General features: G+C 37.7%; 2 protein-coding genes across 8 annotated transcripts in view; one reads left to right on the top strand and one right to left on the bottom strand.

Moving 5' to 3' along the window:
- The first annotated feature begins 861 nt into the window (after nt 1-861).
- On the top strand, nt 862-25675 carry LOC127633313 (multimerin-2-like). Of its 3 annotated transcripts, XM_052112343.1 has the most exons (9): nt 862-1251; nt 4677-4799; nt 4897-5003; nt 6644-6745; nt 7425-7532; nt 11677-12077; nt 13452-14928; nt 24833-24934; nt 25564-25675. In XM_052112343.1, exons 1-8 carry the CDS (start codon nt 977-979, stop codon nt 24886-24888), a joined length of 2649 nt encoding a protein of 882 aa, XP_051968303.1. In that variant the 5' UTR covers nt 862-976; the 3' UTR covers nt 24889-24934; nt 25564-25675. The 3 variants fall into 3 exon arrangements, with proteins under 3 accessions (XP_051968303.1, XP_051968302.1, XP_051968301.1); XM_052112342.1 differs by lacking the exons at nt 24833-24934; nt 25564-25675 and adding an exon at nt 17279-17696 and having other exon boundaries at nt 4903-5003; XM_052112341.1 differs by lacking the exons at nt 24833-24934; nt 25564-25675 and adding an exon at nt 17279-17696.
- LOC127633314 (bone morphogenetic protein receptor type-1A-like) overlaps nt 17774-27339 on the bottom strand; it is a 52904-nt gene continuing 43338 nt past the window's right edge. For all 5 annotated transcript variants that reach the window (XM_052112345.1, XM_052112344.1, XM_052112346.1 and 2 more), the window contains 10 exons: nt 25536-25707; nt 25345-25447; nt 24643-24739; nt 24405-24501; nt 23770-23905; nt 23163-23355; nt 22732-23029; nt 21099-21274; nt 20847-20977; nt 17774-20703 (listed from right to left, as the gene is read on the bottom strand). In XM_052112345.1, the coding sequence (XP_051968305.1) occupies nt 20578-20703; nt 20847-20977; nt 21099-21274; nt 22732-23029; nt 23163-23355; nt 23770-23905; nt 24405-24501; nt 24643-24739; nt 25345-25447; nt 25536-25707 (1529 nt within the window). In that variant the 3' untranslated portion in view covers nt 17774-20577. The remainder of the gene's footprint in view (nt 20704-20846; nt 20978-21098; nt 21275-22731; nt 23030-23162; nt 23356-23769; nt 23906-24404; nt 24502-24642; nt 24740-25344; nt 25448-25535; nt 25708-27339) is intronic.

Below are 27339 nucleotides of genomic sequence, written 5' to 3'. Positions count from 1 at the left end.
ATTTGGCTACAGTAGGTCGAAAATTCTGCTGAAAATGGTCTCTGCTTACTGAAATTCCAATTTCTGCCCAAGTGGCCAAAATTGGAGGTGATGTTGAACTTTGAAATGTCCACAGAGTGGCGCTAAAAGCTAGTTGTATATTAAGTAGTCAATGATGTAATACAGTTGATAGGAAAGCATATTTTATTAGTTCTACCCTCTTACCCATACACTAAACCTAATCATCAGAAGTGTATAAATGTCATTTGTAGAAAAAAATGCAACATCTAAATTGCGCTCACCATTGTTTATGTGGACGCAATTACTTCCTGGTAACACATGGGATCAGAACCTGAATCTCTTAATTTGTGCAAAGTGCTGTTAGTAGCACTGGAGGGAAAGACAACTACAGTTTAATTTATGCAAAAATGTCTGATGGGGGATGGCACATCGGAAGCTACATGTGGATTTCGTGTGTGATCAAGATGCAAAACTACCAGCGCCAAGTTCATGGCTTCAATTCAGAGGAAAAACACAAAATGAAAAAATTTATATAAGTCGCTTTTGGATAAAAATGTCCATTTTTTTAAAAGAAATTTAAATTTAAACAGACAAAACACAATTTCCTTGCAATGAGGGTCATAGCAGGCACAAGATAGCATTGTGTAAGTGTAAGTGCCATATGATTATAAGTAGTGCAATATGTGGATTTACATTTACAGCACTTTAGCAAAGAGCACATTTCCTCCTATTGTTAGAAGGTGTTGATCCTGTCAAGGGAGAGAGGAGGGAGTGAGAGGGGGAGTGGGAACTGAGAGGGTGGGGATAGAGGCATTTTGGTGAAGATACTGGCTGGTTTAGACAGAGAGAGAGAAAGAGAGAAGAAAGGGGAGTTTCCAGAGCTATTCAAGGCTACACTTAAAACAAACTGCTATTCGGGGGGATGCTTCCAGTGCCCCTGGCTTCTTTGTGTGTTTCAGAGCAGTGAAAAGCCAAGATGGCCCAAGCATTGCCATTGCTCTTGTTTGCGGTTCTCAATGCTCTGAGCTGCCATAGTGAGGTGAGAGCCAGGGACCCTGACGTGGAGGAGGATGAGGCAGTAGGGCTTGGAGGATGGGCACAGCAGATGCCTGGCATCTTTGGGACTGCTCATCTAACCAAACCACAGGAACATCAACAACACGACAGCTCAGCCTCAATGCCACCTGTTGGCACAACTCAAAACTCTGCACACCCCTTAAGAGAAACCGTACATCCACCTGCACATAGAGGGTGAGTAGTATAGACTTAAGATCTCAGACACAAAATATTCTGTGTATGAGTTTTGTGGATTAGTCAGGATAGACGCCATAATTAGTTTGACACAAATTAAAACAAGGCTGTGTTTCTTAAAGACTTACAGTGAAGTCATCAAACTGGAAAAAGGGAATTATGTAGAGACCAGAAATTATAATACAAATGGTACACTTAGAATTAACTATACAATTTTAATACAATTATATAGTAAAATATAATAAAAATATAAAATATATATGAACTTATATATTACAAATACATTATTATAATGAATAATAATATTACTAAAATAAGGTAGTATTTGTTAGCAATGAAAATGCATTAGAGATCTTGAACTAACAATGAACAATTATTTTTTAACAGCATTTATTAATCTTGGTTAATGTCAATTTACAACGCATTAACTAATGTTAACATAAAAAAAAAAATGAAACTTTAATGTTAAAAATGTATTTGAACCAAGATTAAGTGCTGTAAAAGTATTGTTTATCATATAGTAATTGTTATCTCATGTCAACTAATGCAGTTAACTAGTGTGAATATAACTATATTGTTAAGTGTTACCAGACAAATCTTATATTTGAGATTCATTGAAAAAGCCACTCTTTGCCTAATGCCTAGATTACAGCTCTCCATTCTCTGGGTAATCTTGAAACATTTTCAATATCTTGTCAGGACAACAGCTGACACTATGGCATTCAACAGTAAAACCAGTCTGTGAAGAGACAGATCTATCCCACAATGCCTTGTTTTCATTCACATACAATTAAATATGGTGACTACACTTACTCAGCTCCATTGCTTTCTCTCTCTGTTTTGAGGATGAAAAAGCAAATGAATTTGCCCTAGAGGCTTGATTAAAATAATCTTACAATGCAAATGAAAGTTAGGGCTTCAGTGATCTCCACTAATGCAAGACATTTGCTGGGAAGATATTGTTTTGTGATCAGAGTTCCATGATCTCCATGTATCCAGCTCAGTGGGATATCCAGTATACAGAATTCAGACTTTGAAGAGGGGTACCATGTATTTGGGAAGGGATTGCATGGGCAGCTGTTCTGCCAACTTTTATAGCCAGCTCTCTCTCACTCAAAATAAAAGACTGTTGAGTTTCAGTTCTGTGGATACAAGGATCTCTGCCATTCTTTTAAGTGTCTGGAATGGACTGGGCAAGCTCATTGCAATGTAACAGCAATGCAGAGGGCATGGGATCTTACAGCAGTTTGCAAGGGCAATGTGCCTTTTAGTTTGGACCAGAACAAAAGAATATGAGCAGAAGACATAGGAGGAGTGCAAATCAAAAGTGTTTAGGTGTTTAAGGGAAAATAAAAGGATTTGAATGAAAGAGATATAATGAAGGGGCAAAGATGAAGGTGGACTGATGACAGATGTTCAGATGTGGGTACATGGAGACAGATTAATGATAAAGCCATAAAGCAGCAGACAGGTTTTACATTCAGTCAGGCTATGACTGAATCAGTGGCTGAATAGGGGCTGATGTCTTACTGGACAAAAGATGTATGGTTCAAGGTGGCAAAGAGAAGAAACAGGACAACCCACTTGTATCTAATCTCTTTGTTTCTGCAGCGGATGCAAAAAGGAAGGTCAGCTGAGAAAAGGATGAGTAAGAAATACCACTAATATGCAGTCATTTTCTGGGAATAAATAAAGCAATAAGCCATGAGAGGCTGTGCACTAAAGTGGTTTTACCACAGGTAAGAGGCGTTCTTAGGCAAGACGTGAAACAAAGTTTTAAATGCTGTTAAAACAGTGGAATCAGCAATATAGTAAAAGTCCATAATAATATTATAACATAAATAAATGTATTACGAATAATTATCGGAATTAACAATTCCTCTATGTAATATGGTTAATAATACCAACTGTAGACTGTTTGCAGCTGCCTAGCAACATTGCTCTTGGTGCATTAATAAAGCATAAACAATAATACAATACAATCTAATATAATGTCATGTAGTATCATTTTATATCATATCATATCCTATGAAGAGTTACATTTATTATTAATAATTATTGGAATTAATGATTCTTCCACCATTTAAGTTCATAAAATTAACTGAAGGCTGTTAACTGTTAAAATAGCATAAGCAACAATACAATTTTATAATAATATAATATAATGCAACGTACTGTAATATATTATAATATGAGTTAAATTTAGTATGAATAATTACTCTAAAACTCAAATTATATAGAGTGAGTTTTATAAGCTTCTCCAACAACATAGACAGCAGAGTGAAAGAGAGAGAGAGAGAGAGAGAGAGAGAGAGAGAGAGAGAGAGAGAGAGAGAGAGAATTAAAAGAAAAAAACTTGTTTCACTACAGTTGCTTTTTCGGTCACACAGCTCTTATATAATCTTCATACTGAAAACGCCACTGTGAACTGCCCTCTGTCCTCCTGCAACACAGTTTCTGCATTATTAGCAATTATAGTGTTCATCATGTGTTATGAAACAAGACTATTACAATGCTATTATAAAACAGACGTGCAAGAGAGGCCAGTTGCTGTGTTGCTACCTTTTTAAAAGTTGAAACATGTTCACACAACTTCTCTAATGCTGGTTATGGTTTCAGGTTTTTAGAATATATTTTGTGAATGTTTTTGTTTTTTTATGAAATATTACACTGCAGAAAAACACAGACTAGACAAAATATGATTGGAAAAGTTTAAACATTGTAATCAATGTGGGCTCATCAGAAATAAAACTGAACTCTCTGAATGTGCACATTAGGGTGCCATATAAAAGCTTTTACTAGGAGATATTATCTGTCTCTAAGCATGTTTGGGAAGGGAACCACAAGAAAACAAAGGGGTCTGGGAGCGTATATTTTCATCAGTCTGTGATTGCTGTAATCTCTACTCTCAGTTTCTCATTTCCCTGGGTTCCCTTCTTTTATTTTTACAGCACTTACAAGTCAACACTGTACTGATATTCTAAGTATTAAACTTCTGAAATTAATTCAGGTCGAGCTGTTTAATGTACAAACTCCATACAAACATAGTTTTGTAGATAATATCAATCTTGGCTATCCAGATTTGACTTTTGTAAACGAAATACTTTTAAAGACATTTAAGTTTAAAGTTTGAAAATCCACCATTGACAATCTATCTTAAATCTACATAAATCTACTTGAATAGCTTTGAATAGCTAACATTGTAATATTTGCATATTTCAATTGGACTGATTGTGTCTTTCTTGCATATATTCAGCATAAATATGTTGATTGTTCTGTGCAGTCAAATGAATTCAAGACGTATGCTGAGTGTAATTAACATGGCAGAGCAGCTTTTATGCAGTATTCCATTTACATACAATCAAATTCAGGACGGTTTCCTTCAAGAAATGTAAATCTAGTTTGAATTTGTCTTCTCCATACAGAAACTGTTGTGCATATGTCAACCACCGTGTGGTCAAAACAGCCGTACTCTGTGGCACTGAGACCCAGACAGTGAAATCAGTGAACCCCTGTCCCAACGGAACTCCTGACTGCCATCTCACCATGTGAGTCACAACAAAAACTTTCACAACACAGAACTTACATTTGAACAATAATGCTATTCTTCCTGATGATGATGATGATGATTATGATGATGATCAGGTACAGGTTGTCCTCATGGCCTATGTACAGACAGAAGCAGACAATGTTCTCTGCTTTGCAGTGGAAGTGTTGCCCAGGTTATGGAGGACACAACTGCCAGGAGAAAGGTAACATTGTAACAAGATCAGTGTTGTGGAAACTACTTTGAAACTGCAGTTTGCCAATAACAAGCTGCTCATAATTTAAAGTATTAGCATTACAGTTAAATTACTATTTTGAAACTACAAGTGACTAATTAAAAGTAACTAATTATACTAAAGGCATCTTGTATGGGAAGTCTTCATTACGGACAAAATACAGGACATACTAATGCAGGAATTTCTGACTCTGTAGTATGGTTATGGTTGGGGGTAGTTGCAGGGGTGGGCTTTAGGGATAGAGACCAATCGGGTAGTGGGGAATCAGGTACTCGAGAACTGTTACGAATGACTCATTGTACTGTTGACTCGAGAATTGTTGCGACCAGAGTGTTCAGTACGATTTGTGAAGTAGTTGGAGCAGATCATAACAAAGATGAGTTGGCAAAAGCAGATATCATCAGTTCTAGGATCATATTACTCCCGTTATCAGCTCATTTAGATTCAGAGTGTCAGGCACATCCGAGAGACAGGTTAAGATAGTGTAACTTGTGGAACAGTGTTGACTCAAGAAGTGAACGGTTTCAAACGATTCAGTCCAATTTGGTGAACTGGTTCAACTTGTTCACTAAAAAGAACTGGTTCAAAAGAATGATTCGCTCACAAACTGGACATCACTAGAACATATAGGCCAACGTGAACACTAAGAAGTGTTTAGTGGCAGCGGCTGCAGTTTCTTATTGATTATAGATGGTATGCAATGGGTGGTAGGCAATGTATTGTCACCTTAGACTGGTTTATTTTGCGATAATGACCAGCAAACAACTGTTAACTTGTTGCACAACTATATGGAATAAATGATTAAGTAGACAGGTCATTATCAAAATATGGTGACAAAGATGTTCCTTTACTTTTCTAATCACGAAAAAGATCTCAAATAGTCCAAAACAAATAAATAAATACATTTTAAAAGGCATCCTTCTGTAACCTAAACTTTTGTTGATTACATTTTTTTTATATATCTATTTACATTTGGCAATTATTTAAAAAACATTATAAAAAAAACCCTTGTCCCCTTGATCTGGTACACAAATTGTATGACATTTAATGTACTGTTATTTGTTTTATTTTTTTTAACTCCTTTTGTCTTCTTAGAACAAGCATTAGCAAAACAAATTAAGTTGCTTTTTCATGCTTTTTCTGCAACAACAAAAAAAAAACACTTCTGTCCTGCGGCAAAAAAACAACAACAAAAAGCACTTTATACATGAAATGCACACATTGGTCACTGCCTTGGTGGCGTGTTCCCACCCCACCCATAGCCAGTGATAATTTCAAGCAAGCCAGATGTGTATTTTTAGTGTTTCAAAGCATTAACTCAGCTGCGAGTCCAGTCGGTCAAGTGATTAACACCTCCCACTAAGAGGTGCTAATGGGCGCTCTGTCTCCCTCCCTTATGTTAATGAAGCCAACACCTGAAAATCATTGGAAAAATCAGCTAGTGTAGAGCCAGATTAATTATCAGGGAAAATGTTTTTCCAAGTCAGTCGGAGTGCTCATGGTAATACAAAAACATATTTCTACTTTAAAATGGGACACACCAGCCAGTTAGTGTTCTGACTCAACTATTGCTTCCTCTCCACTATTATTATTATTTATTTATTTTTCAGAAAAACCTCCAGAGAATGAGAAGCATGTTTCAAAGTCCAGTCAGGCCCGGTCAGAAAGTGAACATTCTGAAGTGTCTAAGGTTAACAACGGTGAAGTCTCAGGCAAGTCTTTACCTTCAGCCTTTCATACCTCACCTCCATCTATATGTTTGCTTTAAATTACCTTTCTCTTTGCTTCTGACAACTGGAGGAAAAATCCAGCAGGGCTCTGGCTCAGTGAGTGTCCTTCAACAGGAAAGGCAGGGTCAGCTGGCACTCAGGATAGCTGGAAATTCAGTGCAATATATGCCAGCAAACAAAAGCAAGGATTGTGTTTAAGTGGAATGACAACAGAAACAATGTTTTCCTCATATCCTAAATATCTTGAAGGGTAATATTTTTATGGCAAAACAATAATAAATTATTTCCCAGGCATTTAAAAGGGACCAACCCATGTGCCCCTATTAATTTGCTTCTTGAGTGGTTTCTTTTCCAATTCTATAAAATCAAAAATAAAGTTTGTGTATAAAACGTCCCATGAGTGTCAAAATACTTTCTTTGAAATGGTATTCTTAGTAAATAAAAAGGGAAATAATATTTGGTTTCATAATATTTGGTCATTATTTTTAACTTTGGGTGGAGTATGCTATAATATTCTAGATTAGATGTGCTGAAAAAACAGACATAAAAGAAACAGACCTTCTTATGTGTGGGCTCTAAATTTCCCCGTAGACTTGCAATGTTTTGCTTAACTTCCTTCCCACATTCTCCCTTCTAATAAACTCTGTGCTCTTTCTTCTAGGAGTTCAAATGGAGACTGACCTTTTAGAGGATGCAGGCTGGGATGACAAACCTCTACAGGAGGCTCCCATTCGTGATTCTTCGTTTCTTACTAACCACAGCCCTGTTGGTAAGAATCAGAATCTGTGTCCTGCAGCAACACAGGGGAAACAATGGAAACATATTTTTTGATACATTAAAGCAGACACACTGTGAAATGTTCAATTTAACCACACTTGAGTGAACAACCAAGACTACTTTAAAAATGATTCCTTCCTCTGGAGGATATCCTGTCTTTCTTATAAACAAACTCAACAGGGATGTAATCACCCAAAGATGTGAACAGCCAGATAGAGACAGAAAGAAGGCCAAAAAGTCACTAAATCACATGCACATGATGAGTCATGGAATTGCTCTATTTAGATTTTTGCAGAGTCTCATTCACTGAAATGATATCTCGCCAAAGAGATCATTCTGTTTAAAGGCAAATGCAGCTCATTAAGGAACATCCATTAAAATAATGCTTTTGTTGTAGTTTAAGGCAATTCAGTGACATGGTTTGTGTTCAAGGCCTGCAAGGAAAGGGTTATTTCTAAAGAAAGCACTATAAAAGATCGGTCAGATGCAGTAATATTCTCAGGGGACTCTGTGTTGGCATGGATGCTGTCTGTGCAAGCTTTGTGAAGAAGAGCATTTCTCTGGCTTTGCGAGGAATCAATATGCTGATGTAGAAATAAAGACATCTTAAAAGTGTATAACCTCAAGTCTGCTCAAAAAACATTTAAAGATTTACGCATTTCAATTTCATAAATTGTTTCACAATTTCTGCATTGCCACATACTTTCCCCCCATGTTTATTTATCCGTTTCAACATTATACAAAATTATACAAAAAAGTCCAGTGCCTTGTACAAACTACACAGTTGGTTATAATCACTTTTGACAATGTTTCTATTCACAAAGGAAACATTTAGGTACAACTTCACAATAATTACACAGCAAGTGGAGTTCAATGTCAAACTCTATTCATCAAAAAGTCCATTACAGGATTCCAGATCTGGTTAAAGATATCTGCTTTATCATTTAAATAAAATCATATCCTTTCTTAATGTAATATATTTCCCATTTCTCTCATCCACATTTCATATGTTGGTATTGCCTCTGATTTCCAAATAGTTCAAATAATTATTTTTGCAATGACGATACCAAAAGATATAGCTTGCTTCTCATACTTATTTTCCATATAATATGGACTTGTTCCTCCTAAGATAGCTACAATGGGGTTTGGTTCAAGGTTCTTATTAAGAGCTTTATAGAAACATTGAAAAATCTTAGACCAATACAGCTTGTTGCATGACCAAAAAGTGTGAGCTAGTACCCCCTGTTATTTTACCTCGGTTACAAAATGGGGAGAACTCTGAGGCAATCCTATGGATCTTAACTTTAGAATAAAACAGACAATGCAGTGTTTTGAACTGTATTAAGTTGTGTCTGTTTACTGAGCAGTTATGTATATTGTTTAAACATTCCTCCCATAGGTCATCATCCATCTCTAATCCTAACTCTTTGGCCAAAGCCTCCTTATGTGAAATTGTGTTAGTAGAATTGTGCATTTGCAATACCTGATAAAAAATAAGACACCGCTCCATGGTTTAATGGATTAAATTTGTTAATGCATTCAAGTGTTACATGTTTACACATAGTACCAAAATTAGGTATGTGTTTTCTATAATAATCCAGAATTAGCTAAACTTAAAGTAACTTGATGTAGGAATATTATAAATATTCTGAAGCTGAGAGGAGGCAAATACACCATCTATGTAAAATGCCTCCACATCACAAATCCCTTTCTCTTTCCATGTCAAGAAAACATTGTCATCCAAACCAGGAATAAACACATGATTATCACATTGTACTATCAGTACAAATTCCTGGGGCCTTTACAAAAACCTTAATTTGTTTCCATATTCTCAATGTGTTGCCAATAATAACACTATCACCTTAAGTTGATTTATTTACTTTAATTTGGCTATTCAGGAGGGCAAGTATTGAAGTCTTGTTACATAGGTTGCGCTCAATGGAAAGCCATGCAGGGTAAGAATTAGATTCCTTAAAAGGGCCCTTTTTCCACCATGAAATTGTTTTTTAAGTGTGCTGCCCAATAATACGTGTTAATGTTTGGTAGGTTTAAGCTCCCAGCCTCCTTTGATTTAGATAAATGTTTATTAGAGATGCAGCCTGAGAATGAGCCAAATGTTTTATTCATTTACATTTATGCATTTGGCAGACACTTTTATCCAAAGCGACTTACAGTGCACATATTACAGGGACAATCCCCCCCGGAGCAACCTGGAGTTAAGTGCCTTGCTCAAGGACACAATGTTGGTGGATGTGGTATTAGAACCAGCGACCTTCTGATAAACAGTTATGTGCTTTAGCCCACTACGCCACCACCACTCATTCATCAACAGAAGCGAAGTTGGATGTTCAAGGATTGGAAATGAATAAAAGTATATAATCAGCGTATAGGGATAGTTGATGTGTGGTGCCCTTTACAACAATAGGGGCAATGTTCATACTCTGTCTAATACTCAGCGCAAGAGGTTCAATAAGGATTGCAAAAAGAAATAGAGTAAGGGGGCAACCCTCTCAGGTTCCTCTGTGCACAGCAAAAGAAGGAGAGATATTCCGATTAGTAATGACAGGAGCAACAGAATCTAACTATACTTCTTAAGTCCATTTCTTAAAGGAGCTCTCAAACCTTGTTCCAGGGTTGCCAATATATATGGCCACTTCACCTGGTCGAAAGCATGTTGTGCATCTAAAGAAATGATAGCTGCCTTAGCTGTGTGCTTGCTATATATTATATTAAATAGGTTTATTAAAAAAAAAAAATTAAAGATTAAAGAATAAAACATTTTAGATTAAAAAATAAATGCCTCCCTGGCATAAAACCTGTCTGGTCTGAATGCACTATCGTACAAATATACTTTTTCAACCTTTCAACTAAGATCTTGCTAATTATTTTAGTTTCAATGGGCAAAAAGAAATCGGACAATATGATGAAACCAACATAGGGTTGCAACCTGGTTTTGGGATCGAGGTAGTGTTAGCCTTATATAACCACATGAAGAAGTAAAAACGAAATTTCATTAAAAAAAATTCTAAAATTCTACGCTGAAACCATCTGGACCCAGAGCTTTATTATTGGCAAAAGAGGATATGTTTGAGATGATCTCCTCCAAGTTTATATCAGCGGCTAACACCTCCACAGCCTCATCCGAGAGCTTGGGAAAGTGCAATCCAAAAAAATATTGTTAATGTTTTAAAGTACCATTTTACACTGTGTCTGATAAACCTCAGCAAAAAAGTCTGCAAAGTACTGATTGATTTCTTTGGGGTTTGTCAGTACTCCACCAGTTGATGATCTAATACTATGTATAGCCCGTGAAGCTTCAATCTGTCTTAATTGCCGAGACAATAACTTGTGGGGGTTTTCACCTAATTCAAATGTTTTTTGTCAAACTTTTTGACATTTTTTTTTTATTATTACATTATATTCATATTTCAAAGTGATAATCTTGTTTAACAATTCTTCTATTTGATTTTCTTTGTATTTATTTTCCAAAATTATGAGTTGATTTTATATTATTTTGCCCAATTGTCTCGCTGCCTGCCTATGGCTTGCTACTTTGAATGAGATTATATCTGTCTGAGGACAGATTTCAGGGCTTCCCAGAGTGTAGAATCCTGTATATCTCCCTTATCATTAGCGTCAAAACATTATTTTACTTTGACCTTAAGGAACTCTTTTAGAAGGGAGGTATTCAACCACCAATTGTTGTCTCCTTTATCAAAAAAAAGCTATTGAACTTTTTCTCTATTAATGCCCAGGAGAAAACAATTGTGCGGGGCATGTTGTCACACTTCATGGTTTCATGTGAACATGTTCTCCAATCACCTGAAAATCACCTGAAATGAAATGTTGTATGAATGTATGAAAATGTTTGCTTGTTTACCAAAGTGCTATAACAAAATTATGCTAATTATTATATTTAGAATTCACAATATTCTAGACTCAGTGGGTTTTGAACTAAGCGTTAAAAATTCACATTCACAACCTCTGCTGCAGAAAACACAAGTTTGCACAATTGGACTTTTGAAACCAAATCTTATTGTTACTGAGATATAGGCATTGTGACAACTAACCCCAATCTCACCTATTTTAAATCTTAAAGCTGCAACATTTAGAGATGCTTGTTATTGTTGTCCCAGGTGCCAGAGAAGGGAACCCTACCTTACAGCCTCTGACATTCCTTGATTCATCCATTCTGCTGTCAATGCATCAGTTAATGTCAACTATGATGAGTCAGCTTCAGCCAGTGCTAGAAAGCTTCAACCAGACACTGAAGAATCTGTCTAGTGAGGTGGATGTACTTTCTCAGGACTTGCAGCAGTTGCGACTGGAACAAGAAGACAACAGGTCCAACGGGGGTAAGGCACACAGTGGAGCTTCTGAAAAGAGACTAGATATCCAGATCCGACAAATTAAAACCCAACTGGATACACAGAGAAACCAGATGGAGAGAGCATTGCAAACCCAACAAGAACTGCTCCAGCACAACCTAACAAAACTGAAGGAAGAGATGGATGACCAGATCAGTCAGGATGCACAGGTTATTCACAAATATATCTAATACAATACTGTAGGTATAATTCACTATCACGAATAACCCCTAGTCTCATAGAATCACGTTACTTTACTGACATTTTTGCAAAATAATTTTTACATGGCCTCAAGACAGTCTCCTGATGAAATTAACATTTCCTTTTACATAAATAAAAAGAAAGATGATAATCAGTTAATACTTTTTTTAGCCTTGTTTCCTCACACAATGCTGTTAAACGACATCAAAATACTTTTACTAAAGCACATCATTTACAAAGTGTTACATTTTAACATTTGCATAACATAACCAACAAACTTTTTAGGCTTCTTCTGGTGCGCGGTAGCTCAACTGATAGATCAATGCATTTGTGATTCAAAAGATCTGGGCATGAGTCCTGAAGAGCACACAAATTGACACGTGAGCCAAAAGTGTCATAAAGCACCACAAAATGTCATTGATGCAATCACACTTTTCATCTCACATATTCTTTTAACGACATCATTTGTTAGGTAGGGTTGGGACTGGTAGGTAGAACTCGATAGAACATTAACCTTTGAAACTTATGTTTTTAATGCCATGCTTTTTTTTAACACTATCAGATAGGTTTAGGTTCAGTGTTTATGGTAAGTAGGTAGGTTTTCTAGATTTAAAACATAACAGAGCATTAAACTTAAAAAGCTCATCTGTTTGTGAGAAAATGTAACTTGCTTTTAATGCCACTCAGTGGACATTTCACCCCGGAACTGCCGTAGTACGAGTAAGGAGCCGCCACGTAATATCATTTTCCACAGTCACAACATTTTTAATGAGATCAGGCTTGAATAATCAGTGTTCTTAATTATTGAAAAGGTGAGTAGGTCTTCATGATATATAAATGAATCATAGTGGGTTTCAAATGGTCCACATGGAATATCTGGCTTTCAAAATCTAATTTAAATGTGGAAAATATCCTATGTTTTATGATCTTAATTTTTTTTCAAACAAGACAATGTTATGACATAAAATGAATAAGAAATATAAATCTGACCATGTTGAAACCAAGGTCAGATTTCCTTGCTTTCATTGAAACACAAAAAATGCTATTTTTAACATTCTCAGATCATGATGTTATAAAATGGATCATCTGGTTTTGCACAAACGCGTTGAGTCCATGCCAGCTCAAGTTAATGCTGTCACGTTAAAGCAAAAGGGAAACATCCCAAATACGAAATTCTGAAATTCGTGTTTTTCAAATAAATTTTTCACTGTTGGTGTTATGGTTATGAGATCATGTGTAATGAAAACAAATTGTATTAAATAAGACAAACGTAAAATAGATGCATTTTCACATGTACTCAGACTTTTAAACCCCACCCCATATTTTTGGTGTTATACCAACAGGTGAATCTGAAATCTCTAACTGGGCTGGTTGAGGAGGTGAGACTTGACCAGAAGAGGCTGGAAAAGTCATTGCAGAGGGAGCATGCTGAGCCAGTACAGGATTCAAGAATGTGGCAGGCCATTGCTCGACTGGATGAGAATGCACAAAGCAACTCCGCACAGCTCAGCAGCTTGTCCGAGACCTCAGTAGACACTGCCAGAGCTGTCCAGGACCTGCAAAGACACCTAGTGACCCTGGGACAGAGAGTAGAGAGGGTCGAACAGCGCTCTGATGTTCACTTTGGAGAGACAAGTCTGGAGGTGGAGGATACCCGCGTCAGGCTGCTTAACAGCATTAGTGAGCTTACAACTAATCTAAGTGTACATGAGGGCCAGTTGAGAGCAATAGAGCTCAACTTGGATAACATTTATAATCAGCTACAAAGTAATGATTCACTGACTTCAGAGCAGGCCTGTAACTGTAGGTCAATTCAAGATTCACTGGTTAGGTTGGAACTGCTAGTGGTTAACGTGACACAATTAGCTAAGGAAACCCAGCTTGCACTTGAGGATGCAGAGCTAGAGAGGAATCAGGGTCATTGGGCCACCGAATTAGAGGATCTCCATCAGGGTCTGCTAAATATGAAAGAATCGCTGGCCTTTGAGCAAGGTAGAAGCCGGATTCTCAACGATAACATGTCCCAGCTAAAGGCTTCATTCCTGGACAGCCAACAGGAGATCCATGATCTCAGAGAGAGGGATGAGGCCAAGTTGGTTGAAATCCGTAGCCTGTCCGCCACCTTTTCTTCCCTTCTGAATGATGCCGTACGCCATTCTGAGGTTCTGGAAGTGCTACTCGGAGAAGAGGTCTTGGAATTCACCCGCTGGTCACATAGCCAACAGAAAGAGCTCAGTATCTCAGATCTTAAACAGAAAATAAACTTGATAGAGCAAAAGATTGCGAGCCATGATAGGAGACTGGCCTCCCTACAGAGGAAGCACAATGAGGATGATGGGATAAATAGTGATGACCCTGTGGCGTACTCAGAGTGGACCAACACAATGAGCCAAGTGAGGGACTCAGATAGTCACCAGGCCTCTTTAACAGATCTCTCTACCGGAGATGATGATGAGGACTACTCAGTCAGTGACTTCTGGAGTCTGGGAAAAGAGGTGGAGCAATTAGCAGGTAGAGTAAGCCTGCTGGAAGAGCGTTATGGCAACAGCACTGAGCCCCCAGGTGGTTCAGTTGCAGAACTGCAGGAAAATGTCACATCCCTACATCAAAGTCTGGAGGATCATTTGAGAATGTTTAAAAAACTGTTCAGTCATACAGAAGAACTTACCAACTCAGCAAGAAGCTTGAATTTGGATGAAGTCTGGAGGCTGATCAGAAGGAAAGAAGGACATAAAAGAAGGGGCAACCAAACCCAAGAACAGATGGAGAGAAGAGGAGAAAAATCTTTCAGTAGGCGAAGCAAAAGATGTAGTGAAACAGGTAAGAGATCTCATCGATATTTCATAATTTCATTTGCCAAGAATTATGAAAACCAAGGGCCGTGCCCGAAAACTGAAAATTGCTGCTTTCAGAGGCTGTACACGAAGGGGCGCATCATGTCTTCTGAGATACCTTCACTTGGGCTGCGTCTGAATAGGAATACTTCTCTTCTACTTTATATAGAAATAACAGTATGCCAGTGGAGCAGTGTGTCCGAAACCTCAGTATCCACAGTTTTTCTGAGCAACCACTAGGCGGCTCCATGCTTTCTGTTTCTTGTCTCAAGACAAGCATTGTAAAAACTACCAAAACGAGAGAACAACAACCATTAACATATAAATTGTAGTAAGAATACATTTTTGGCTCAACTTGTGCAATTGTTGGCTGTCATAAGTAATTAATGATATCAGCATAACTAAGCTTGGACCATTGCTTCATGTCACATGCCCACTCAGGTAAGGCACTGTATAAAAAAACAATCATTGCAACTCTAAAGTACTTGGTCAGCATTATGGAGCGTGCTTTTTTGCCAATTTTTACAAACGTAATACTGAAATATCACATGTTCTGCTAAACATACGCATGCGAGTAAAAGCACTGGAGACCGGAAATTGAAAACATGAATCTGTTCGTCAATGATTCAACAGCTGGGGCGGAGCTAGGGGTAGCCATGGTCACCAAAGCCTGGCCACCCCACTGGCAATTGCCGTTTTGACCATTTTTTGTCTTGGGCAAAATGTGGTTACTACAATTTAGTATTTTCTAAATCAATATACGCCATACATTCTCCTCCCACCCCGACGATGTGCCATCACAGTCTGATCACTCGACCTGCCCAGCCACCCCTGAGGAAAAACTCCTGGCTCATGCTCAACAGACAGCTTTTGGTACCTCCAGCAACTGGTTTTGGACAGGTTACTGAGGCAGTATTATATTACATCATTGATAGTAGTGTATACCAGCAACTGATTATCGCCATCTCCTGTCCAATAAAGATCACGCATCTTGTGGTTTGGTTAGACTGAATGGTCTAATAATCTAGGGGAAAAAAGAGAGTTTTTGATAACCAAGTGTTTATTCCACAACTAAAATACTACTTTATCAATTATGAATGGAATCGAAATAGTGAATAAAAACATAAACGTATTCACAAATTGTCTAGCAACTTCCTCTTCAGCCGCCATTTTTCTTCTTCAGCTCAACCGTTGTGGAACATCTATGTGCCTTCTAAGATGAGATGAAGGTATCTCAATAGACAAGATGTACCACGAACATTGGATTCACAAGTGCCTCGGTCCCTTCCTACCTCCATATACAGCAAGATGCACCATTTTCCTGCTTTCGGAGGCAGCCTTCATAAAAGAGTATGTGAAATACCAGGATGCCCTAACATCCAGCGATTTACTGAAGTGCATACTATCCTGTAGTGCCACGGGAGCAGACTGAGACGACGGCATAATCAATGCTGAATAAAAAAAGGCAAAGGAGGTGAACCGCGTGTTAGGTGGCTCAAACAACTGAAAGAGTGTGTGTGTGTGTATTTCAATTAAGCATAATTTTACAACAAGGAACGACTTTCGTACACACACACACGAAAGTCGTTCCTTGTTGTAAAATTATGCTTAATTAAAAAAAAAAACAGAGAAAATACATTTCGTGATAGGCTAATCACGACATTCGTGTCACCGACTATGCCCGTGTTCATTGATTCATACAACACACCTGCATACCAAAATAATATACTTTTTTTCACCTTCTATGAAGGTCATTCTTCGTGAAACGCAATGCATACTCTTGACAGTACACAACGTACAGACGCGTCATTGCTCTGTTTTTGAAAGCAGCATAGATCCAGACTTTAACGTCTTCTAACACCCAGAATTCTGCATGACCGTCTGATAGAGCGGGTTAAAGCAGTAATTAGTTTATAAATGTCAAGTTTTTCTTAATTTCTAGTGAGAAATAATTATTGCATTTTCTAAATACTTGGCTATGTCTAAAGCTCACCAGAAATCGTTTTAAATCATTAGACAGGATGCTATGGAATTGATTGGAGGGTTGTCTGAAAACAGCATCTTTAAGAGGTGCTTTAATATGCGAATCACTGCCTGTCAAGTCATTGACTGACTTAGTAGTGAGGAATCAAGGCAGCTGCTTTAGCTTTCGGCCCCAGCCAAGAGACATTTGTTACAGCAAGACTTGCCAAGTTATGTACACTCAACACTGCCCCTCCATGGACAACGTTTAAACTACATCATGACAAAGCATTTTGTTTTCTTTTAATTAAAAAAAAAAAATAATAATAAGGTCTTTAAAATATATATATTAAAAACATAATTTATCTCTACAGAACATGTTCCACTACATCATTCCCCTGTTGTGTTCATCACAAGCCTCGATCACAGGAGAGGGCCAAACGGGGATCTTACGTCGATAAATGTGGCTTTGAACCACGATGCAGTATTTAGTTCTACATCAGGGGTGTTCCAAGCCCCTGTGACTGGACTTTATCTCTTCCTAGTGACCTTAGACTTTGAAAGAGGGCATTCATTGGCTCTACTGAAGCGCAATGGAGTTCCAGTGGCCTCCCTCAGACAGGAACAGAAGAAGGGCGGGACAGTGAGTCGAGGCTGCCTGCTGGAGCTTCGGCAAGGGGAGACAGTGACATTAGAATTGATGCATGGATCAATACGAAAAGCACAGCCAGGGGATAACACACTGTCTGGACTATTGCTCTTCATTACAGAGCACAATGACATGCTGTGAAAAGAACTGGGTGCGAGACAAATAGATTTAATGTTCTTGAGCTTCCACTGCCTAAAATGCTGCATTTCTTAGTCATTCATCCCTTGTTGTTGGTACCAAAAACACTTGTGTTAATAATAATACCACTAGGGTGATATTAGTAAATGGTACAAAAAGTTAAGGATATTTCAGTCCATTCAAAACCCTTCGCAAATACTCATCTGATAATTCATTACCACACATTCAAATAACATTCACAGCATTATGACAATTCAAAAGAAAACAATCTTTGTGTACTAAAATAAGGTAATTTACTTAAAAATGGATACATTGGACAAATTCTGTGTACAGAATAGTCTTTCTTGGTAAACATAAGGCACCTCTCTTAAAACCAGATGTTGTGCACAACACAAACAAAAAGTACATTTCTTTCCAGGCCATTTTACATGGTTTCTATTACACATTAAACAATTAAGACAAATTGTTGCGGAGTAATTTATCTCAACTTGCTTACAGATGATCTTTAAGGGATAGTTAGCCCCAAAATTATAATTTTCTCATCATTTAATTAGCTTCATGCCATACCAAACTTGTAGGACTTTCTTATGCAGAACACAAAGATATATTGAAAAAAAGTATGAGATGTTTTTCCAAAAACTATATAAAAGCAGAATAAAAGTCGAGTGGTTTAATCCATGTCTTCAGAAGTGAAATGATTGCTTTGGGTGAGAAATAGAAATACATTTTGGTCCATTCCTTTCCTGTATCACTTCTGAAGACTTGAATTAAACCACTTAAATTGTGTGGATTTCTTGTATGCTGCCTTCATTTCCTTTTTGGTGCTTGCAACATTTGGACTCCATTGACTTACATTGTATGGGCAAAACACATCACGCATTCTTCTAAATAACTTAATTTGTGTTCTGACAAAGACAGACATACGAGTTTGGTACGGCATGAGGGTAATTAAATAATGAGATAACAGTTCCTTTAAATGAGCTCAAATGTGAATTTCACAAGGTAACTAGCATGATTGTAATAGACAGTCCAAGCTTGAGCTGCAGCCCAAACAATGAGAAAACACTTACACACAATGTTGTACCTCCATAAATATTATGGCAGAAATTATGATGTGAAAAATGCAGTTTTAACTTCAAAACCTTTGCCATGTGTCAATTATGCAATAAATCAGTCACATTGATTTTAATTTGTGAAAGCTTTTCAGCAAAAAATGTTTTCATGAAGTCTTGCAAAACAAATAATTTTCCTTTTCATTAACCATTTACTATTATGTACATTTCAAATGATGGTTCTAGTTGCACACATTTGAGGAACACGGGTGAGCGCAAATGAGATATATTAATGCACACCCACACTTTGATAAAAAGTAATTAACCATTAAATTGAATCTCAACAAAATTATAAATACACTGTTACTAGTAGTTGCAAGATTAAGCTGCTCTGTAAAAACATTTGTTGTTTGCAAGAATAGTGTTAATAGACTGCAAGTAATGTTCCTTACCATTGATAATTCATAATTCATACTATAAGACACAACATGAATAAATAGCACATGCATTTGCACATATCTATCACATAAGACATTTATGGGATTTGACACCAGAGTCATCAGTCATATGATTCCCAAGCGGTCACAACATTAAATTCAATGCAAAACCATTTAAATGAGGCATTTAATACAGAAATCCAATCTGTTAATTAATCAGATGCGATACTGTGGTTGACTTGAAGGCAATTGAATAAAATAAAACATAGGTTGTGTGGCTTTGAGAGCTGTGTGCATCCAACTTCAGCAGTGCACCAGGAAACCAGCAATAAGCCAGAGTAGATCGTCACCATCTGCTAGCTTAATAGACCTTTATGGCTGCAGTGTTGACAATCTTTGACCAGTGGTATTTTACTGCTTCAAGCAAGAGCTGGAATTATAATCACATCACTCTAGCCATTGCACCTGAACAGAACTTATTCCCTAAAAGTGAATACATGTCTTCTTTATTTATCTTCTGCTTTTCCAAATGGGGAGGTTTCTAACAGACAAACATTATTGCTTGCATCCAATTCTGTATTTGAACACCAAATGGATGGATAATTAGAAACTAAAGTAGTTGAAGGAATAATTCTTCAAAATGGCTAATAATTAAAATTTCAATATGTAGTTATGGGTCTTTTTTTATATATATATATATACATAGATGATACTATAGGATATGGGTCATTTGCAATAAATAGGGTGCATTCTCTTTTGCAGTTTTGGTGGCGACTTCTGCACACAGTCCAAATCCCAAGTGTTAATTTTGTGAGTGCAAGCCTTACTAGAGCACATCAAGCATACAACTCGGGGGTCATCACAAGTCTGAATATCACCCCAAATATGTCTGCCTCTCATTCAAAGACATATGGGTCAGTCCTTAGCTTTGTTCCAAATGCTCCTGAAATATGGCTCCATTACTGCACTCCAATGGCAAAAGCTGCAATCAAGCTTTTCCAAACAGAACTATTCCACTGCTTTCACAGAAAGCACCATAAGCTCATAATTTCTCTCCCAACAAATAAAAGATTGCCTGAAGTAAAGAAGGGAAAAATGGTGGAGACGGCGATGATGTGAGTACCAATCCCTGAAATTTGGGAGTAGAACTCTGGACAAGTGATGCAGGACTAGAATTCTGCCCATATTTCCATTCGCATGCGCTTTGGCATGTACTGTCCAGCAGAGGGTGCTAAATGACACTAGAGTGCAACTGCAAAAAGGTGTAAAATCACAGCCAGGCAGGGAGGTAAATGTTCTGCTATGCAGCGCTCCCACAGGTCTGGAGGCAATAATTCATGGTGTAAGCATAAGCATCTCCATGATTTCTCTTAGGTTGCTATTGGAGGGAGAACTGATCATATTTTAATGTCCTGTGATTCAACCATTTTGGCGAGTGTTTTCTTGACTCGAAGAGCTGTGAGGCGAGAGGCTGGGTTGTGGGCCCAACACTCAGACATGAGTTTTAGCATGGCCCGTAAGCACTGCATTGAGGTAAAGACAAGACATAAATGAGTTTGAGTTGCATTTTATATCTCAATATCAACTATTAAAGCTTATGTTATAAACAAGTGATTAAAAAATAATGTCACTTAAACTGGTGAACTATAAAATGCATGGATCTTACCTCGTCACTGTTCCAGCGATTGGACACCACTGGCCGCATGCCCTTCACACACACCACTTCCCTCATGTCCTCATATGATGGTTCTGAAGGTACCGTGTCCCAGTATGGTAACTGATACTCCTCAACAATGCCTGCACATAGAAAAAAATTGGTCACTATTAAAAGACAGGCATCATAAATTCATAAAGGAGATAACTGTGAAATTTGTACAATACATTGTACAAATGAACACAAAACTGTGCCGAAACATACCTCCTGTCACACATCGGCGGGCCATCTCCCAAACAATGAGACCATAGCTGTAAATATCGGCCATTATGTATGCTTGGAATTGGTTCTTATTTAGCGTCTCATCCAGGACCTCTGGTGCCATGTATCGCCGTGTACCCATCCTTGTGCTAAGAGGAACGTCCACCTCATTGGTATCACTAAGAGAAAAGAAAAATATGTGGTCAATGTTTAAGGCAAACTAGCATTTAAAGGGATAGTTCACCCAAAAATAAAAATTCTCTCACTATTTACTCACCCCCCTGTAATCCCATGTGTATGACTTTCTTCTGCATAACACAAATTTAGATTTTTAAAAGAATATTTCAGCTCTGCAGGTCCTCACAAAAGTAAGTGAATGGGTGCCAACATTTTGAAGCTCAAAATCCACATAAAGGGAGCATTAAAAGTAATCCATATGACTCCAGTGGATAAATCCATTTGTTCAAACACAATATGATAGGCGTGGGTGAGAAAAAAATCAATATTAAAGTCATTTTGTATCATAAATTGTCCTCTCTGCCCAGTAGAGGGCAATATGCATTACAAATGTGAATCACCAAAAACACAAGAATGGAAAAGTGAAACTGAAGTGAAGATTGACTGAGCAGGGAGGAGAATTTATATATATATATATATATATATGAGTGGTGGTGGTGTAGTGGTCTAAAGCACATAACTGGTAATCTGGTAATCAGAAGGACGCTGGTTCGATCAACACAGCCACCACCATTGTGTCCTTGAGCAAGGCACTTAACTCCAGGTTGCTCCAGGGGGATTGTCCCTGTAATAAGTGCACTGTAAGTCGCTTTGGATAAAAGCGTCTGCCAAATGCATAAATGTAAATGTGTATATATATATATATATATATATATATATATATATATATATATATATATATATATATATATATATATATATATATATAAATAAATGGACTTACATATTGATACGTTTCTCATCCATTCCCATCATATTGCTTCAGAATATATGGATTTAACCAATAGAGTCATCTCGAGGACTTTTATGTTGCCCTTCTGTAGATTTTTAAACTTCACATTTTTGGCACCCATTCACATGCATTGTATGGACCTAAATAGCTGAGATATTCTTCTAAAAATCTTTATTTGTGTTCAGCAGATGAAAGACAGTCATACACATCTGGGATGGCATGAGTAAATGATTTCATTAAATTTTTGTGTGAACTTTCCCTTCAATGAATTATGCTTTCTGACAAGGACATATCAAATTATGTTACTCCATATTCCATTTATTTTACATATCATTATAAACTTTGGGACCAAAATAAAACAGATTTTCGTTAAGGGTGGTTTTTAGTGCTGTTTTACACTAATCAAGAATTTATGCATTTTGAATGGTTTTAAACATGGTCAAAAATGATCTGAAGGACAAAAGGTGGGTTAAGTATTCCCAGTGATTAATCTAAGTGTGATCTCATGATAGCAACAAGAACAATAGCAATAACTATGAACAAATGCTCTACATTTGCTATATGTTCATTAACTTTCTATAACGTAATATCATAGGCTAATATAGGCAATGTAATATGCACAGTGCATATTTTCTGTGCATGTGAGTGTGTTGTAAGTGTCTTAACCTGTTGTATTTCACAGCCAGTCCCAGATCAGCGATGCAGCAGGTGCCATTCTTCTTTATGAGAATGTTCTTGCTCTTCAGGTCTCTGTGAGCAATGGCAGGCTTGCCCTGTGTGCCATAGATCTCTGTGTGCAGGTGGCAAAGACCACAAGCTGCAGAGTAGGCCAGCTGAAGCACGGCCTGTGTATCCAGGGTAGTGTATTTTAGATAGTCATAGAGAGAGCCGTTCTCATGGTAGTCTGTTATGAGGAAAAGCTGAGTGAATGCTCCTGTGCCTTTAATATCTGCAGCAATAAAGCCTAGAGGAGGACAGAAAGAATCAGAATGAATGTTCAATAAAAAGGCTAAATCAGTACAACTATCTCACAGACAAAAATAATAAAGTACTGTAGCATCTCAAATCTGTAAGTGTTTTGTAATAGTGGAACCTACCCAGTATATTCTCGTGTCTCATGAGAACAGTTTGGTAAATCTCTGTCTCTCGGAACCAACTGGCCTCTTCACGGGTAAAGAACACTTTCACCGCTACCTTTTCTCCTCTCCAGCGACCGAGCCACACTTCTCCATACCGCCCTTTTCCAATCTGACGCACCATCTGAATCTGTTTAGCGATGGTGCGCTGGACCTGTGAACAAAGAGAATTGGACACCAGTATATCACTACTCAAAATCTTCAATGATTGTCAACTATGAATGCTTTTGAAAAATGGTTGCAAAAGATCTGCTTCACCAATCTTCAGTCTGACCAATGAATTTCTATCGCTTTTCCAGTTATTCATGACTGCATGATAAAGATTTTCTACATTTAAGAGTGATGCACTAACAAATTGCAATTTCTGGCAGATGAAATAGTTTCAAAATGAGCACAACTAGAAACATTTTAATTCTCTATAGACATTTCTATGACCTTTCCGTGACTAGAATTGTATTAATTGCCATGACTTTTCCAGGCCTAAAAAACTGCACATTTACAATGAGGTTTTCCATGACTATTAGAAACCTGTTCTTAATATAAAAAGCATTGTCAAAAACAATCTCACCAGCAGGGGGAGCCCTGAACCTGAGCCAGTACTGGATTGACTAATAAGGTCTTTGAGAGACTCTCCAGCTGGGATGAACGCCTCGTCCTGTTCCAGGTCTCTCTGGTAGCGTCTCCGTCCCATCTGCAGCTTATACCTGAGCAAAAAGCCACATGTCATTTCACAGAAACAGTTCCACAAATCATCAAAAAATTACTACCTATATAAGACCAACATGTATATACAGTGGCCACAAAAAGGATTTGAACACTTAAGCCACAATTAAAAAGTACTCCGCTAATGTCTGAATTTAAGGGGAGCTGACATCAAACATCCAGTAAACATTTTCCTTGGGACCAGTTTGTGAAAAGAAAAGTTCTTTCTGGGAAAAGTATAGCATCATTTGTTTACACATGCCACATGGTTTGATATTTTGTTATCAAATGCAATTAAATGCATAGATTTTTAAGTGTGGCTTAAGTTTCTAAATACTTTTTAGGGCCTTTTTTGTATCCATGTATTAAGGTCAACCACAATAGAAGTTACATTCACTTGAGGAGGCGCTATCAGTGTGCTGGTTAATAGTTAACAGGCTGAGGTGCATCTTTCATTCATTTCAGCCTGTTAAACATGTCATTATGAAATAAAAGTATCACCTGTAGTAACACACTACTGTAATGGCGACTAAAGTAAAGCAGCAAACAGTCACTGAGATAAGGAAGGCCAGCAAGTGGGTGTTCCATAACGGAGGCTCTGGAACACAGACAATGAGAGATCACAGACACTTTAAGTGACATAAACAAAAGTGGAATACAAATGGAACTCTTTTTACTGCTGCATTTTAAGATGAGATTAAGCCCAGTCTGCACTGGATGTTAAGCATGAAACACTTACTGTCTGGAGGAGGTGGAAGTGTAGGCTGAAGGTCTTTGTTACAGAAATCTGTGGAACAGCACTCAATTGTCCGCCTGGTCTGTGCATTAGGAGAGTCCTGTGCAACAATAACCACATACTGCAGTCAATCACAACATCCCAGCAATCAAAAGGTAAAGATGACTAAGCATGGTTCTTTTCCCACTGACAGGTTGCTGGCACCACCGTTCTGCACATTTCGACCTCAGAAAAGCACCAGTCCCTTAAACTTGATGGTCTCGATCTTGGAATTTCTAACATCAGAGGCCAGGAGGTGGGACAACAATTTAGTCTGGCAAGACTGATCACTCCCATTCGAAAGCAACTATGCTGACTACATTGGTAAAGGCCGATATGGCAAACGTTCAGTTGATGTACACGTGTTTCTATGTATGTCATATTGTACATCAGCTCCAGCTACTTTATTATCCCTGTTTATCTTATTTTATTTATACAGATCATATGTGTGAATTGATAGCCATGAATTACATTTGTTACACATTTAGATAAGCTGCTTTTGATGCTGTGGTCAGAAGTTACTTCATTGGTCAGCTCACAAGTCAGTGGAAATGCTGACAAGTTCTGGGAGCTTCATATTACAGACTCTCAGGTTTAGTACCAGCATACTTTGAGAAAAAGGGGAATAAGAGAGTTTCTTGACTCTTCCGTCCATGTAACTATTACCTTACACTGAAAGTGAGAGCCTTCATATTTCATGCAGCCTGAGGTGAGTATAGCTTCACCGTGCTCGTCCTCCTCAATGATAGCAAAGCACTGGCCATTCGTCCTGTATGAATACAAAAAGACCATTTAAGTCTTCACATAAAGACAAGCAAATATAGATGAGCAGTTTGAACAGAATATGATTCACTAACTCGCAAGTGTTGTTTGTGGCATCTTCAGGGCAGTGGCCTGAGCAGTAGCAGCTAAGGAAGCGGGCTGCATCCTCGGGCGCCACGGTGGACCCATCCCCTGACTGGGGCTTTTTGGAATCCGATCCAGACTTGACCCCAGTGCCATGGAGCATGTAGTCTGGATTCTGCCCACCTAGAAAGAGTTGGAATGTGGGAGTCAGATTTAAAGACTGTATAGCTATTTCTTAATAAATTTGTCTTTGTGGTTGATTACTTAAAGGTGAAGTCTGCAATTGCTGTGCCACTAATAGAACTAGGAGGAATTGCAAAAAACAAAAACAAAATACATATATAAAAAAACAGCTTTCAATAAATTTTTCCAAATACTCTCCCAATCTGCCATTGGTGGAAAAAAAAAAGGACAGTCCGGTTCAAAACTAAATCAACTGGTGGTTGGATGCTCAATCAAACGGAGCAATGTTTTGATAGCAGCATGAGGAAATCAACCTATACTTAGCCTTACTCATTGTTGACTCATTTTAAACTAGAAAAGGAGAAAGTTAAAAAATCTGATAAATTATTAATGACTTCAAAATATTTTTAAAAGTGATTTAAAAGGATCTTAAAAGTGAATTGTTTAGTACTGCTAAACAAGAATCTAAAGATTTTTTTTTCTCTTTATTATTTGTATTATTATTAATAAGACTCAAAAGGTAGTTTTTGTTTCTGTTGGCCCAAATGGAATCTATATTCCTATTTTATGCTTTTACATTTTAGTTTTATTTATATTTATATAAGTTTTCATTAAAAATAAGTTAATTCGTTTTGCTGGAAAAATGATTGCAATTTTTAACCCATTGATGTTTTCAAGACTTTCAAAACTCATTCTCGCTATTTCCTCATATAAAACCTCATCTATGTTAGCCAGCAAGATAATGCTATCTTGGTGTTGAGTTTAAATCAGCAGAATTCACAACAATCCTGTTCAAGACTTTGTTTGCAAGACACAAAAACACATTTACGAATATAATATATTGAGAGTACACAGCAGTGGCACAATGGGGCAAGTGAGAGTTCCGTCAACTGGCCCAAAACACTCACACTGGCCCTGGGCAAGTGGCCATCCTTATTGTTGAGACCAGCATGTCGATCTCTCTTTTAAAATGCAGACATAATTTTAAATGTTGAACATACGACCAAAACAATCACATTCTTATTCTGTGCTCAGCTATACGGTTGGAATCCAGGGATCTTAGACAAACAGGTGGGAGTCAACACAGCATGAGGAAAACAGATCACCACAGACAGTGTGTAAAAGAGAGAGATAAGGATTGAAACTGGGAAATAAGCAGAGAGGGAGACAGAGAGATGTAGCGAGAGAGAGAGAGAGAGAGAGAGAGAGAGTCGCAGACAGACAGGGTGCATACTGCCTGAGGATACAAATAAAAAAAAAACTCAAGTGTTCAGTACTACTATGGGTGCTTCCTCTTAAGAGCCCTCCTGCTCGTCCTTCAGGTCTGGGCGGATCTTCGGGAGGCCTAAACTCAAAATAAGCACACACTAAAACAGGCGTGCTGCTGTTAAGTAAAACACAACATTCCAATAATTTTGCAACCTGGCCCATGTCTGAGACTCCAAAACATAAAAATCAGACGTGGTGTCACCATTTGCTTCAGACTCATCTCAAGTGTCCCTCACAATCACAGAGCCTCATTTCCCACACTAGATGGGCAGGCGATACAAATTGTATGTGTACAAATGGCAAAGTAGCTACAGTAGGCAGAACTCCCCTCATATCAGCAGTTACACGACAGCAACACCTCCA

Source organism: Xyrauchen texanus, chromosome 40 (genome assembly GCF_025860055.1).
Source record: "Xyrauchen texanus isolate HMW12.3.18 chromosome 40, RBS_HiC_50CHRs, whole genome shotgun sequence".
NCBI lineage: Eukaryota > Metazoa > Chordata > Actinopteri > Cypriniformes > Catostomidae > Xyrauchen > Xyrauchen texanus.
The sequence above is the reverse complement of the archived record's forward strand: the minus strand, read 5'-3'. Positions and strand labels throughout refer to the sequence as shown.

What these genes read in the sequence shown, in the direction of transcription:
- LOC127633313 (XM_052112341.1), top strand. Translation starts at nt 977, where the DNA reads ATGGCCCAAGCATTGCCATTGCTCTTGTTTGCGGTTCTCAATGCTCTG. An exon ending in CCTGACTGCCATCTCACCAT is followed by an intron (nt 4,800 to 4,896) that starts GTGAGTCACAAC and finishes GATGATGATCAG; the next exon opens with GTACAGGTTGTCCTCATGGC. An exon ending in ACACAACTGCCAGGAGAAAG is followed by an intron (nt 5,004 to 6,643) that starts GTAACATTGTAA and finishes TTTATTTTTCAG; the next exon opens with AAAAACCTCCAGAGAATGAG.